The following is a 16,727-nucleotide window of genomic DNA, read 5'->3' on the forward strand; positions in this document are numbered from 1 at the left end:
GGCCCGGTCCGGTGTGAATTTTTTAAAATCCTTGATTGAACCACGTTGCAACGTATATATTCAATAAGCGTCAACATGAGGGTAAAACCAGTGTATTCAAGTTTGTTCATACTTTGTTAAGTCGGCAACACCAGCATTCATATTTAACTGTGTAAATATTATATTATCCCCAAGGAGTCCGCCATTCCGAGGTGAAGTGGATGTGTTGGATTTCATACTCCAAAGAACTTGTGTCACCGTGACTTGACATAGAAATTCAGAGCCAACTGCCGTTGTGTACGTCAATGCATGTGTGTACGTGGTAGTGTCATTGGTATACTTCACGGATTGCCGATTAAATCGTATTTGACGACATGACCCCGTACAAACTGTCCCGCGAGGATTGGAAAGACGCGGCCATGATATTGAGGGACCGTCACAGAAGTATTATGGTAAGGTATTTCCACTGGAGGAGGGTAATTATTATGTTTTCCAGATAGACGTAAATTTCCTTTTCGGAAAACAAAAGCGGTATTTTTAGGTACATTTTGCAACGGCATAATGAAAACATCTGCAAATATGACACACATGCATAAGTTGTTTGAAAAAAAGAGTGTAAAGAGTAAACGAAAACATGTTATTTCACTCAGCTGACTACTCCAGTCTGCAAACATGTCATCGTTTGGAAAAGTCATGAAGATTAAAAAATGGTGTTGTATGGTGAATGTATGTATAAGTGTTCAGGATGATGCAATGCATAGGTATGAAAAATGTTCAGCTGACATGTTTACAACTTGTATTAGAGGTGACAGGACAGGAGAAGACACGGTGTAGAAATCGTATTTATGACGATGATCACGATTTGTAGATTTTACGTACACTTTCCGTCTGATTTGGCCCAATCTGGGTTTCCATGTGTACGTGTATGAAAGCTGCGCGATCAAGTCAATTCCTTCCTCTGTGTGTGTGCAATGAAAACCATGTGACCTATGGAGAACCCATTGGGAATCCCTATCTCCGGCCTCCGTATAACTGCGCTATGCGTATTCGGGCACTTTTTAAGCGTCAGCAAATTCATGCAGTACGCATCACGTCACTTTTAACGCGTGCATGGAAACCATTATAACTATTTCTAGTAACCCTATTCTAGGGTTGTGAACGCATTTCGCATCACGCGAATATAGTAGCCCAGGTTTGGGCGTATAATGCTTGTCAAACTGTAATGTGTATGACACGTCACGATTTTATACGATTATGGAAAGGATCTGACGTACGTGTATCACGAAGGTGTATTTGTGTTACAGTCTTTATACCACACTCGTTACCATGGGATGCCTTTGATATTTCAGTAGGTGTGTCACCGATGCACTCTCAATGATAGACCCCCGTAGGCCCGGGTAGAATAGGCCTTACATGCCGTAGATGGCGACTCTGCTAGTATTAGGAGGCGACTAGCGGGATCGGGTGGTCAAGCTCGTTGACTTGGTTGTCACATATCATCGGTTCCCAAATGCGCCGCATAGATGCTCGTTCTGATGATCAATGTATTGTCTGGCCCAGACTCGATTATTTACAGACCGCCGCTATATGGCTGGAATATTGATGAGTGCGGCGTGAAACTAAACTCACTCACTCTCAGTTATACACATATTATATATATATATATATATATATATATATATATATATATATATATATATATATATATATATATATATATATATATATATATATATATATGGATATCAGTGTAGGCTTGTTGGACCCAGGACGTATTATTTTTCAATAATATATTTATATATATATGGATATCAGTGTAGGCTTGTTGGACCCAGGACGTATTATTTTCAGCAATACAAGCCCCTGTGGTCCAGCTTCTCCACGTAAAGTAGGAAACAGCTCTCAAACGTGCAGAGTGGCATACCCTAGCTGGGAACTGACAGTTCACGGGAAAGGCCTTCTGTAGAATGGTCTGTATCGTGGTGTATTCTGACTGGTGTACACTGCCTTACTGTCACGCAACAGCATGAGGTTTTGGGTTGACTGTACTGCCTTACTGTCACGAAACTGCTTGAGGTTTTCGGTTGACTGTACTGCCTTACTGTCACAAAACAGCATGATGTTTTCGGTTGACTGCACTGCCTTATTCTCACGAAACAGCATGAGGTTTTCGGTTGACTGTACTGCCTTACTCTCATGAAATAGATTCTCTACTAAATCGTACTTACGATCTCATCATTATTTCTTTCCAAATTTGCATTGAAGAATGTTTGATGCTAGAGTTAAACTCTACTTCATTTTGTAGTCATTTGTCCACTTCTCATACCTTCAACAAGATAAATTAATTTGCTCAGTACATTCATACAAGTTCACTTTTTTAAAGAATTAAACTCACCTAGATGGTACTTTTCCACCATGCTTTTGACCACCTTGAGTAATTTTGTTTGTGCGTCCATGGAATTCCACGTATTCTCCTTGATCGTAACGGGAATGTTCAACGACAAGGTTGTAATGTTCATCGGCTGCACGCCACGTGCCGCACCATATTTTCGTGGCATTTCTTTTTCCCATAATTTCTTGCGTACAGTGAGATGGCAGCGCAACCTGTAGACACCGTCTTGAGCGCAGAAGCTTCTGTACCAACCGGGACACAAAATGTTTGAAATGTTCTGCTGTCATGGAAGTTGTGGCGAAAATTTCAGTCAAAGTACTGAAATTCTACCCTAAAACGTAATGCACTTTCAGAACTTTCATAAATGTGATCATAACTGTTGAAATTTAGCTCCAATCTTGTCAAGCGGACATTTGTCAGCCCGAGTGAAAAGCCCAACAAAACATCACCTGACTCCAATGGAATGTTGCCGACGTAATTAAAAAAACTATGGAAAACCGAACTGGTCATCTCTTACGTATTACATTTCGTGTTGCATTATTCGGACCCGGGGCGTGCCATGCACACAAGAAGAATGAATGTGTATATATGATTGAAGAACTTATCAGTAAATATGTTTATTTTTAACAATCTTCCACAAAACACATTCACATAATCAAGACAAAAATACTATTTTGCCCGACCTTTCATGAAAATGACACATGGTATTTTGTTGATTTCTATGAAAAAGAATTCATCACCTGGGTTCCACAAACTAGTGAACCCGTGCTATAACGAGTAACCCGAAAACATGGCACGTCACCTCTACCGCTCGTGATGGCGGACAGACAGGAAACCACCGGACGACAGAACATTCTGACAATAAAGTTATGAAAGGCGAGATGATATTTTAATACGGAATTACAGTTTTGATAATTTACTGATCTGCAATAATTTACTGATAACAAATGGTCGGATACGCCTTCTTCCAAATCACCTGTCTGGAACTCACGTGAAATATACAAATATAAGTCAGAACTCGTGAAACTTGATTGATGGGACCCAGTAAAGGTTTTGAAAACAATTTAGATACCATAAATAAACATACCCGTTGTCACTCGTTCGAAGTGAGATATAAGTAGTTTATTCCCGTACTTTTCAAAGTGTATGTGCTGATACACTTACAGTCTGATAAGGGTGGCCCTATTGAGGCGAGTAAGAACTATTCCATGTACATTTCAGGTGTAGGTGGATGGACACGCGTTTATACGGTTTATGAACATTACGTGTTATGATGTATACGTACTACAGGTAAAATGTTATGTATCTTGCAGGTGTATGGACTGCTGAAAAAGCTGATGGAGGGAAAATGGGAAGGGTTTGAGATCTGGGTGGACAACTGGCCTGAGTTCCAATCTCTTGTCATGAAGCCGTCCGGAGAAAAGCAGATGGTAAGAGGTAGTTTGATATATCACTGATATTTGTAACGCGTTTCCACCCCGAATCTGTTGTAGAAGTCAGGAAACTCAATCGTGGTTCAAGTCGTATGTGCATTTGATTCGGACTTAGATTTGTGGCTGCTACATTTAAATATGTGCATAATTTATCCCAAATTCATGCGTACTAAATATCCATGTGCTGTTCGAACATTGAGCATGTTTTACGCGTAAATAACCGTGTTATACTTACTTCCAAAACTGTTTACTCGTGAAATATATTGCAATTCGAACTCTGAACTTTGCAACCACATTAGTGAGTGTGAGTGAGCGAGTTTATTTTTACACCGCACCCAGCAATATTCCAGCTATATGGCGGCGGTCTGTAAATAATCGAGTCTGGACCAGACAATCCGGTGATCAACAGCATGAACATCGATCTGCGAAACAGGGAACATGTGTCAACCAAGACAACGAGCCTGACCACCCGATTCCGTTAGTCGCCTCTCACGACACGCATAGTCGCCTTTTATGACAACAACCAACAACGAACTCTGAACTTAGCAACCACATGAACAATTATGTTATTTGGCGCAGTTCCGAATAGCCTGTATATTTTAAATGATTTTATAGGGCTGACAACAACTTTCTTCATTCTGAATTTACAGGACCCCTACACGGGCAAGTTTTATTTCGTTGACAGTCAAGACGTGGCGAGTATGACGTCACTCCTGGATGATCCGCAAGTAATCACTTGGAATGACGACATCAACCTTTGTACGTATGACATGTTTCAGTTGAGATAACTGTTTTGTTCCCTTTTCACACTTGATTTGACTCTGAATATTTTACACGAAACATTTATGTTTAACGACAAATATGGCGCCCCTATAGATAAAGAAATACAGCTAAATTCACATTGCCCATTCCACACCAAAAACACAGGAAATGGAGACTAGTTTCCATATAATTGTCCAAGAGCGTCCGTTGTGGTTGCTCTCGGGTGTCAGTTGAGGATGGTGGACAAGAGACAGGGAAGACAAGAGTCGACGGTAGAGATGAAGACAGCAGCGGCCATATTTTATTATTGTTTGGTTGAATGATGGTGGAAATGGTATGCACAGTGGTAAACATGTGACAGAACGCACATCGGGACTGAGTGGCCAATGATCCCGATGTCGAGACCCGCTCTGTCACTTACACACATTCAGAAGTCCGACGGCGAATCTTAATCGTCGACGTATTCGTAGGTGTAGCGGCTATCTTGGCCGGTCACTGGGTCACTGGCCCATGCACATACGTAGGATTCGCCGACATAGGGTGGTGTTAATTGACAGCGTTTATTGATATCCTTTGAGAATTAAGGGTCCTGCCCGGAGCGGGGTTTATGTTAAGAGATACATCGACTGTTTGCTAAATACAGTGCATAGGCAAAGGTGGATAGAATTTTGGTGCACTTTGGACTTACATTGAAACAAATAGGTCGTTTGAATAATTGAAGTTTTAAAGTTTTTATGTCTACGACATAATGTACATCATGTGGCATCTAAGTGAGGGAGTGAGCTTAGTTTTACGCTACACTCAGCACTTTTTAAACTATATGGCGGCAGTCTGTAAATAGTCTGGAACAGACATTTCAGTCATCAACTGCATGAGCACCAACCAGTTCGGGTGCGATGACATGTGCCAACCAAATCAGTAGGCCAGACTACCCGATCCCGAGACTGAAATACCATACAGAGAAAATTATGAATGACGAACACTGTATTCCTATTCCTATCAACTGACCCGTGAAGATCCGGGTTAGAATTGATCTTCACAATACTCTGTTTTGAGAGGCAACCAACAGTGGTCAGACTCGCTGTCTTGGCTGACACATGTCATCGCATCCCAATTGCGTAGATCGATGTTTATGCTGTTGATCACTGGTTTACTTGATCCAGACGCTATTATTTACAGATCGCTGCCATATAGATGTAATATTGCCGAGGGTGATGTAAACCTAACTCAACAAGGGGAAACTAGTTCTGCTCACTGATTGGTCAATCCCAGTTATATATAATGATATAATAATGTTATATGTTTGCTACAATTTACAGGCGTGTCCGACACGGTGTGGCCTCTTGTGGAACAGAGAGCCAGAGCCAGAGGCAACATCCGTTGGGTAGCAGATGCACCGATATATACAGTTTCACGTGACACATTAGTAGACATGTACGTGTGTTAAGACTCAGCTAAACTTTTAAGAACTTGTTTGCTAAAACGTTAAATGAAACGGATATCCCGAAGCTATAACGTATTCATGACGTAATTGTTTCACGTTTTTTTTCGCTCCCTACTCATTCACTACTAGAAATCTGAGGAATTCCAGAAACGGTAATAATATGATATCAGTAAGGTGGTCACACCGCTGGGCAAAAGAATGCACAAGCCATGTTTCATGCTGGCCAAAAAACCAAAACCATTTGCAACAAGAACTGGTTATTTGAAGTGATTTATTTAATATATCAGTTTTATATCTGTGTATTATCTGAATTGTGTCAGCTACCAGTTTTCAGTCTTGTAGTTTGTTGATTTCAGTCAAATGCTATTTTCGAGTACAAACTTGTTTTTGTCTGGCTGAGTAAATTTGGCCCGTGCATACTACCAGATATTCTTGTTAAAATCATTTTGTTGAAGTGGTGCATGTTTGTTGTCGAAAAATAAAGGCAATGTAAGCAAAACTATTACTTCAACAGAAAACTACCAGATGGATTTCAAGAAGCACCGTTGGGTAGTGACGCCATCTCGCATGTGAATGAAAACTGGACTTTCAAGGTGCCCGGTATTGATCAGTACACGCATCTGTTGGTCGAAAGAGGCTATCCAACAGTCTGCTTCCGAGACCCGACAGGGGCACTGGCTGCCTACGCAGCGACTCAGTTCCACAACTTGCTGGGCATGTTAACTGTACTTCCGCAGTTTCGGGGAAAGAAGTTGGGCACTGCTGCAATGAGTCTACTGGCTCGGAAAACCTTGGTGGAGGACGACGTTGTGGGAGTGCTCGTGGAGGACAACAACGCGGTCTCCATCCACATGCACACGAAACTCGGGTTCAAACCCGTACCGTGTAGTAAGGTTCATTGGTCCTTGTACACCAGCCCATAACGATCTGGTACTGTAGTACACATAGAATGAGTAGGCAGCATTGTGTGATTCGGTGCTGAAAATGATATTTCCATTGACATTAGAATTATCGTTTAGTACACGTTTTACCGATTTTTCACTTGGTATGTTTGGGCATTAGATCTTCAAATGTGCTGTCGTACTGAGCTGCAGGAAAGAAACAAGGTATAGGTGAGCATCGTTTTGTGCCCCATCTTTAACAATAATGCAGCCGTGTGAAAGGAATTGGTCAATATCGAGGTTACAATGTGCTTGCCAGACAATGGTTGGTTGTATTGTTGTGTAACGCCGTCCCTACAACATTCCAGCTATACAGCGGCGGTCTGTAAATAGTCTGAACCAGACAATCCAGTGATAAACATCATGAGCATCGTTCTACGTAATTGTGATATTGTAATGACGTGTCAACCAAGTCAGGAAGCCTTGCCACCCGATCTCGTTAGGTGCGAGCAACCCAATCCCCATCTTCAAGGGTATAGTCAGAAGTGGTGGACGACAACAATATGTATCTCGTGTGAGTTATGGTTGTCCGATCTCCCATACACTTCACCATTTGTTCAAAGTACTGAACACATCAGTATCGCAACCAAGGATGCTGTAAGTCATTAATTGTGAAATAGGGCACACAGTACCGATTTTATACGAATAATTATTCCGAAGTACGCAGAAAACATTCAACGATTGCTCATGATAAAACATAGCTCACATATTACCACTGGCAATGATAATTTCGTGGCAAACGTTTCTATTTTGGTACAAAGTGACATGCAAAAGGAAATATGTTCAGCTTCAAGGGTAACAGAAGTAAATGTCAAAGCCGAGATTCATATTGCAATATAGAAATAGTAATCCCAGGTAGTTCACATTTCATAAGAGTGACATTGACTTATTATACGCCGGTATGTCACCGGTCGTATAGTCGTTTTAAAAGAGAAAGAATTTCTGACTTCTTGTGAGCTCCGATACTTCCCATAAACTTACATTCTGAAGTGTGGATGCATGTTTTGTGCATTCTTTAAACTGTAAATGCAGGGTTTCCGAAGGTGAGAAACAATCAGAACTTTCTACATTTTTCTAAAATATTCAGCTCATAAATATTTCCAGGTACTATACATTAAGCGACTATAAAAAAACTTTTCATCCACAATGGCTACCACCGTTACAAATAGAACCTTCGAGAGGATCGCTTCTTGTCAGAAACCAAACTGTCTTCATGTAACTAGACTGTGTTAATAAGATAAGTTTTTTAAATTTGTTTTCTTATGACAAGAAAATGGTAGTAAGAGGGTTGATAACGATAAAGCGTGAGGATTTTGAAACACTGTTTATCTCGCGTGTGAGACATAGCGTGGTATTTATTAGGTAAATATTTACTGCGCATTTCCTCTTGCATATGATTGGTGGATTTTGGAGATTAGGGGCATGGACACTATTTGCTATATTTTGTATTAGAATATTCACCAAACTAGAAGCAGCTTGCTCACAAGACATATCCAGCAGTTGAAGAAGCTTTGGAGGAGGCAAGTATAGATCATACGGGTTTTTGTCGTTTCATGTGTAATTTCTTACTCTCGAGTCAATAATCGGAATGTGTTCTTAATGTGAAATACTTACAGTCTCAAGCTACGTGCGTCAATCTCTGACAAAACATTCTTTTGATGAAGACTTTTGAAAAATAAATCAGAACTCCTTGCTATGTTTATGTTTTATTTGTGTGTGTCGCCTTGACGTGGTGCTGGAAAGCTGTGTGTACAAAACTTGGAACAAGCCTCCTTGTTATATAAGAAGCCCTTTTGTCGAAGACTTGGACATTTGTACTTGAAGCGGACAATTGAAATGTGGAGCCCCTATTACGGGTTGCATGATTTTTTGTGTATGGTTCAGGAATAACAAAAAAGTGTTTATTTATGAGACATAATGGTTTACTTTGCATAAGGAGTGTCTGTTTGAAAGCAGATTCATTTGTGTGTGTGAATCAAAAATTCCATCTGTATGGCGGCGGTCGGTAAATAATCGAGCCTGGTCCAGACAATCCAGTGATCAGCAACAAGAGCATCTATCTGCGCAACTTGAGCCGATGACATGTGTCAACCAAGTCAACGAGGATTACCACAGGATACCGTTAGTCGCCTTTAACGACAAACATACCACAAAAAGACCCTGATTGCATTTCCTTTTAACAAATTTCAACAGGACCTCTATTTTGGTAGATCCACCAAGTTCGATATTTTTTATACAAATGTCACAGATAAAGTTAAGGTAATCGTTTCTGTTGATGTTATCTCACCACACCCATTACCCTGGTGGGGAATGGAGGTCTCTCTTGCAGTTTGTTCTTATACTTTTGGGGCAAAGCAATAAAACAGAAAGAGTGATTTCCTCAAGAAAATGTTCCTACCTTCAAACCAGATTTCCTTTTTAAAAGGAATAGTGTTTTATTAGACTGTTTACACTTTTTATCACACTGAAATCAAATTTGTGGGAATTGATAAAGTTTCGACGAAAAGGTCCCACAGGACCGAAGACCCACAGACAATGGCCCTCGGACAAAAGCCTCAAACATCTTAGACAAAAGTCCCATATAATAATATACACGAAAACATTCAGATTTCATAAGATTTATTTACATTTTACTTTGGAAAAACAACAACATAACATTTGAACATATATATCCATTTTCTAAGCAGCACTACTTGTCACATCAAACCACAAACAAATCAGCGTAGACCTAACCAATCAGAATATTCTTTAGGACATATCCTCTTTGAAATTTGGGCTGATGACGTTTTTTGAAATGTTTCTTTCATTGTGATAGACTAGCTGCTGACTTCTCATGAAAAACAATGAAAGTCAGCATTATAAGGAAGACTATTTTTTGGAGTGATTACAGGTTGCATTATGCAGCATGACTGGTATGCATACAGTTGTATACCTGTTGTGTTTCTCGAGTAGCTGAACGTGCTGGTTGTAGTGCTGATACAGAGGCTACATCAGGGACGGCTTCCTCCACTGAGATACGTGGTTGTGAGGTAGATGACTAAAAGCAAGATCCATCGGTAATTTCCATGAAAACGTCTAATGCGGTGGCTGTAATTGTCAGGTGTGGTTGATTTTCTTCAACAGCCGCATGTAGTTGTGTAAACCATCTATATTAAAGTAAGCAGTGCGAAGTTATTACAGATGGAACTGATATTTACAAATAGTGCAAATACGTAACTCAGATTGTACATTTTTTTTATTTTCATACTAGAATGAAATTACCAGACTGTTATTGTTAGAACTGATATTTTATTTTCATAAAATTATGCCAAGTATGTTAGTAAAATAAATCTAAATGTTGAAATATTTTTGTACAAAAATGATTTTCCATTATATGTAATATCAGCAAATACCTCCCTCCAATACAGACGAACATGCATAATATATATAATAATATCTTTGTAATAGCTAGTGAGAGGTGAAATGGCTAATGTGGACAGTGGTGTTTTTGTGGTAACTATAAAGAAAAACGTCAACATCATTCTAAAGCAGATTCATACATCGATAATACTAAACTATGCCCCGTGTAATACGATGACATTTATGACACGAGTGAATGGTTTGGTATCTAATGAGCGAAAGTGAGTTTCCTAATATGATGTTACATAGGACACAGTTTAGTATTTTATTATTTATTACTCACCCAAATTAGTAAAATAATATTGGGTAAAGTACTTCTTTCCTCAGAATTCAACGGCTGTGATGACACTCAGCTTTCCGCGAGTCAACCAAGGTCTATTGTGACACAGGTATTAGCATTGTGACGTCATAACTTGGACGTCATACACACGACATCACGTGGTGGTATCATAAGTTGTTCACGACCAGTGAACAACGAATTTATCTTACCCAACACATGAATTTTAGTTTTGAACTGTTTGAATCATTCTGTTGAATGCGAGGTGAATCGCCATTTTGCAGACGAGACAAGGTAAACAGAGTTATCCCCCTTCCATCGATTTTCAATCGCAGAACAAGTTATTCGAGGTAAAAATGTAGTACGATGAAGCACCAGAAGAGTTCGGAATTCACAGCGGTGTACACTGAAAATAATACATTGCCTGTAAGCGGGTACATTGAAAATAATAGATTAGCGCTTAGCAAATCAGAAAGCGACATTCACGTGTGAGGCAAGATAAATTATATTATCCCCCACGGGGTCCGTCATACCGAGGTGCAGTGGATGTGCAGTCTAAGTAAACTTAGCCCCAGTACATTTCGTTACACTCCACTACTGAGTCTAACCAGGGAGCCCATATAGAGAGGGAAGAAGCTCCTCGAAAAGCCGCTGAACGTATGTCTCGCCTCGTCACGTGACCTGTGTAGACAATATTGCGGCAGCTTAGTATTTATGACAGAGCCCAGTTTATTTTCAACAGCTGATTACATTCGCTGAGTGTTGTGACAACTGAACGCCTATATGTAGAAGATAGGTTAACTATTTTGTCACTTCAGTTTAAGTCAAATAATTGTTATTAGTGTCAGTATTGGGACAGTAGATTTGTAGTTAACTTTCAACTTCAACTTCATTTATTCTCCAAAGACCACCAATGGTGGTATGAGAGTACATGGTACACACATCAATCTTTACATACAGTCAAAATGGCGGCAGAGTATGACAATATATTATAGCAAATCAGTTGACGATATGACATGTCTGTTACTAACAGTTGTTATAGCAGGAGAGATAACATTCACAAACTTTGCTAAGTTTTTTGTACAGTAAAATCTAAACAAGTAAACAAAATTTTATACGATACAATGTTTGGGTGTTTCAATAATTTGGTTGGTATTAATTTTTTCCTGGATTCGTTAGAGGCAGGACAGCGAAAAATATAGTGAAGCTCATCTGCAATTTTCTGGGGAGTCACATAATTTACAGGTTCTATTTTCTCTTGGAATACTATTCCCGCGCCCGGTTTCAATTGGTAGCCAATGATAGGAAGTTCTGAATTTTAATAATGGAAAATACATATATTTGGGGAATAATAGAAAGGCTTCAAATGAGAGTAGAGTTTTATATATGTATAATATTGTCACTTAGAGCTCGTTTCTATGTTATTCCTCCATTCTTGAAAAAAGTGATCTCTTAATCTAACTTCTACCATATTCAATAACCATTTTCGACTAAAATTACTCGGGAACATATACACATTGCTAAGTCCGCATGAGTTTAAGATATTTTCAACAAGTTTAAGCCAAGGATAGGAATGATTAGTTACTACAGTACTATCGAGTGACATGAGATTACAGATTACCTGCGATAATTTGGATTGGAAAGAAATAATTTGGTGTAGACATTCTGAGACCCGTGGCCAGTTTTAAAAATTGTATATGTACGGTTTCAAGTATATCAATTTTACCGTGACCCCAAAGTTCAGAGCCATACAACATGATAGGAAAAATCATTACATCAAACGCTTTAAGTACACATTCTAGTGGTAAGTCGTTATTTCTTGCCATTTTCAACATCAAAAACATACATTTTTTGCCTGTGTAGCTAGTACATTAATACCGAAGGAAACGTTTCTATTTTTGTGAAAATTAAACCCCAGGTAGTTCTACTATCTACTATTTCAATTTCTTTTGTGCCATAATGAAACGATAGTTTATGTACTCTACACTTCCCAATTCCAAAAATAACAACTTTGGTTTATCACTATTTACAATCAGTCTCCATGTCTGGCAATACCCATGAAATTAGTCCAGGGACCTTTGCAGGGATGCTGCTGAGGTAGCAAATAGTACGGTGTCGTGTGCATATAAAACTACCATAAGCTGTATGTCGATTACATTCATATCATAGTTATTAATGGATATATCGACGCCATTACAATCAAATGTTTTTAACCATAATTCTAAATCATTTATGAAGATAGAGAACAATAAAGGAAAGAGATTTCAAGTCGGTATGGTATAGCTCACTGGCTTCTATTCTCGATTCACCGCGAAGATAGACATTATTAAGTCGATAAAAACATTTCACACATTCGTTCATTTTTTAGAAGGGAAACGTACCTTTGGTTGAAAGTTATTTGCATGTAATGGTGATAGTTTTATGACTCAAAAATGGTTACGGTTTATTTGAGGTGTGTGAAAATATGACATATCGCCGATCCGTACTGATCCGCCATTGAAATACTACACGACGTCGTTCGAGTGTTCCTAGTTATTGCTTGAAAATCATCTTTCACAAACACCATTCATTCTTATGAGGGGAATATACTTTCAGGTGAAAAGGTGACAGTTTTTGTAATAGGCTGAAATAAAAGCATTTATATGAACTTCATGAGTTGCCTTATTTTTATCAAAATGTATATACACCTGTGTTGTTTTGGGTCAACAGGCGTTCATTGAGTTCAATGAGTTGTTGTCAGCAAGTAGTATCTTAGGTGTTTAATGCAGGTCTCTGATTGTTTTGGATCATTCTATTACAGGATCAAAGGGCAAGTAGGTTATTCTATCTTTCTGTCAGTTATGTGACTTGTAATGATCACCTGGTTGATTGGGATTGGCTCATTTCAAATCACGGGTCATCAGCCATTTTCACTTATGCAGCACTTGTCACCCTCACCCCAGTGCTCATCACTTGTCACCCTCACCCCAGTGCTCATCACTTGCCACCCTCACCCCAGTGCTCATCACTTGTCACTCTCAGCCACATGCTCATCACTTGTCACCTCTAGCTTTTGTGCACAGGAAAAAACAGCATGTTAAGGGTGTATTTGAGGTGTGTGTAAATGTGACATATCGCCAGTTTGATCTGATCAGCTATTGAAATACTACACTGCGTTTTTCGAGTGTTTCTAGTTATTATTCAAAAACTTCTTTCACATACACCTTTAATTTTTATGAAGCGAATATACCATCAGGTGAAAGGTGTTTGCAAGTAATAGTGATAGTTTTATGATTTTAGTAAAATTGTTTGGGCTTTTGTGATGTGTGTGAAAAATAAGACGATCTGATCTGATCCATTATTGATGCTGGTGATGCTTGAGGGTTATAATTCTGTAACTTCTCTTTTTCTTGTTGATCTTAATATTTCTTGTTGGTGTTATTATTTCACAAACCTGGATATCTATTTCTAACGCTTTGTGATAATTTTACACTTTCTGTTTTGAGGGATGTGTGACAGTGTCAGTTAAAAGTCACATGCGACGTAAACAAAACTTTGCAGATTCTGATTCCTTTCGGTATGCACCTACCGAAACAAATCAATAAAAATGCCAATTCAAACTGCAAAGTTTGAAAAACAAAACGCGGTGAAAAAAAGCCCTCGAAATCGGAGTTCAAACGATTCACTAAAATTCCACCAGCGCTGGGGGAAAATTGGTTTCAACTGCCGCCCATGACGCATGCGCAGTGAATAGGTTCGCGGAGCTTGAAACAGTATGCCTGCCCAGAATACGAGGTCGTGAGCAGTAGTCGAATCTTGGTTGTGTACACAAACAAGTAAATAATCTATTCGTTACATAAAAAAAGCTTGTTGATTGTGGTAAGCAGCCACTAGCACAGACAAAGCTCTATATGTCTTCCTGTTTGTCTGCTCATGACAATATGCAAAATATCAGCTTCAATCATTGACGACATGCAATTTGAACTAAGCACCTATCAGGCTAGACGCCATATCAAAACAAATTGATTTATGACTCGTGCACCCGAGTCTCTGCCGCATTATGTAAATAGGCCGGTGTGATACTTGTGCACATGACATTTTTGGGGTCTGTGGGTTACAAACAAACTACATCCATTTTTTCGGATGACTGGGTCTGACGGAAACTGGTGCAAACTATTGTCAGTTTCAAGTCCTGCTTTGTACTTGGACGACTAACAGTTTCCAGCCGCGCAGTAGTTCACCATCTCTACTGAGATGATTTTTGATTGGATTGAACACAAATTCAGAGAACATGTATTTACAAAACCCAATATCTCTATATATGTTTTTTATGGATAACAACTTCTAGTGTATATGATTTTGTTTGACAACGGTATATTAATCCATACAGAAACGGCGCATCAAGTACAGTAAATGAAGTTGTTATCCATAAAGAATCTTACTTTGTTGTGACTCGCCATACTTCCAAAATGCCCACCAAACAGATCATCTTTCTGTACACACAATGAGCCCTAAGCGTATCAACAAATGAACCATCCGATCGGAAGCCGTCTTTACACTTGAGTGCACACTACACGCTCTGACTGGGTTCGGTGTCCCGAGGGCTTCGTTTCGAGGGAAGTAAGCCCAGGTACAAAATACTGCACGTTTGTATCACGATTGTACGCCTATAACTTTGTTTATTTGTTTTTTACAAGCAGCAATGTATATTATATGTCACGAATAAGTGATAACTGTGTTTTAATTATAATTGATTTTGGGTTGCATGTGACCTTTAACATTTTGTTAACAACCATGTCATTCTCCACATGCAATAAGATGTCTGAATTAATTATTAATGTAAAGAAAAATGTGTCAAAGTTGACTTTCTTAAAAGGATAGCTGATGTAAACACATGTGTTCTAGCGATACTTTTGCGTTCTTAAACATGTTGTGGGAGGGATGGACGTGGTGTATCATTTATTCTTTCATTCACACATATCCTACTTTTTTCTTTATTTCTTTCATTCATTCACTTATAATTCTTGCTCTTATTTCTTACTATAATTCATTCATTCATTGTGAAATTCCAACTGATACAATAAACAGGTTGCAGTACTGTTTAACACAGCTGAAGTTGCACTGGGAACGAGTCACGTCACTGTGTGCGTTCGAGCATGACAAGGCACACGTTAGTATAAGTACAAATGGTTTAGAAAGCAAGGGAGTGACCTATCCCTACCAGAATGATTTCGAATGCTATTATGCGTACGATCGCTTCGGGTGATGCATATTGGCAATATTCAAGGATGTCATTTTGCGGAAATATTAGCTAATGGTAACCATGTCAACAGAAACCCCAAAGCGTGTGTACTACAGGTCAAATAACTGTGTTGTATGCGGATTTTTGTTTGTGGAGAGATCTGTGTCAGTGACCTGAATATTTTGAAAGTCCCTCTGATCCCTAAATAGTAGTCGTTGTCTGATTGGTTTACTCTATTTAACCGTCTCTCGTTTGACTGGACGGTCATAGGTCGCTCAAAGCAGGGATACTCTACAACATATAGGCTCCCTGTTCAAAGGTTACGTGCCGCATCCTTCTACTAGTGAGTGAGTGAGTTAAAATTTTACATCGCATCGGCAATATTACAGCCATATAGCGATGAAAACAAGGTAATCAATCTAAAACATCCGTCGACAAAGGACAGTAAAACTACCTAGATTATCACAGATATATTGACGTTAAAACTAGTCATGAAATCTAAAATATTTTAACTAGAGAGGACGATACAATGTATAAAACAGGCTATAGTTCGCCAACAACTGAAGGTAGATCACCATACTAGGGACCATGGGGACTTACAGTACTTTTGCTAGCTGCATGGACCCTAGCTGGATTTATATCATCCCTTCAGCTGTAGGCGATGAAGTGAATTTTAGCCAAAATTAAAATGACAGGGATACTACAATTAAAATAGACGGTAAAATGAAATTATCTTTGAATGCCTTGGGACTTATGTACCTTCTCAGGAGGACAATAATTTTACACTACTTCAACCCCCTTGAAGGTACAGCCACTAACAATCTCAGTTACTAATCCAAATTACCACTCATAAAATAAATCTATTTACAAATCTGATAA

General features: G+C 39.0%; 1 protein-coding gene across 1 annotated transcript; it reads left to right on the forward strand.

Moving 5' to 3' along the window:
• Positions 1–286: 286 nt before the first annotated feature.
• On the forward strand, positions 287–7,825 carry LOC137281948 (glycine N-acyltransferase-like). The gene is made up of 5 exons (XM_067813686.1): positions 287–431; positions 3,685–3,801; positions 4,455–4,563; positions 5,886–6,000; positions 6,525–7,825. Exons 1-5 carry the CDS (start codon positions 354–356, stop codon positions 6,931–6,933), a joined length of 828 nt encoding a protein of 275 aa, XP_067669787.1. The 5' UTR covers positions 287–353; the 3' UTR covers positions 6,934–7,825.
• The last annotated feature ends 8,902 nt before the right edge of the window (positions 7,826–16,727 follow it).

Source organism: Haliotis asinina, chromosome 1 (genome assembly GCF_037392515.1).
Source record: "Haliotis asinina isolate JCU_RB_2024 chromosome 1, JCU_Hal_asi_v2, whole genome shotgun sequence".
Taxonomy (NCBI): Eukaryota; Metazoa; Mollusca; class Gastropoda; order Lepetellida; family Haliotidae; genus Haliotis; species Haliotis asinina.

What these genes read in the sequence shown, in the direction of transcription:
- LOC137281948 (XM_067813686.1), top strand. Translation starts at nt 354, where the DNA reads ATGACCCCGTACAAACTGTCCCGCGAGGATTGGAAAGACGCGGCCATG. An exon ending in ACCGTCACAGAAGTATTATG is followed by an intron (nt 432 to 3,684) that starts GTAAGGTATTTC and finishes TGTATCTTGCAG; the next exon opens with GTGTATGGACTGCTGAAAAA. An exon ending in CGTCCGGAGAAAAGCAGATG is followed by an intron (nt 3,802 to 4,454) that starts GTAAGAGGTAGT and finishes CTGAATTTACAG; the next exon opens with GACCCCTACACGGGCAAGTT.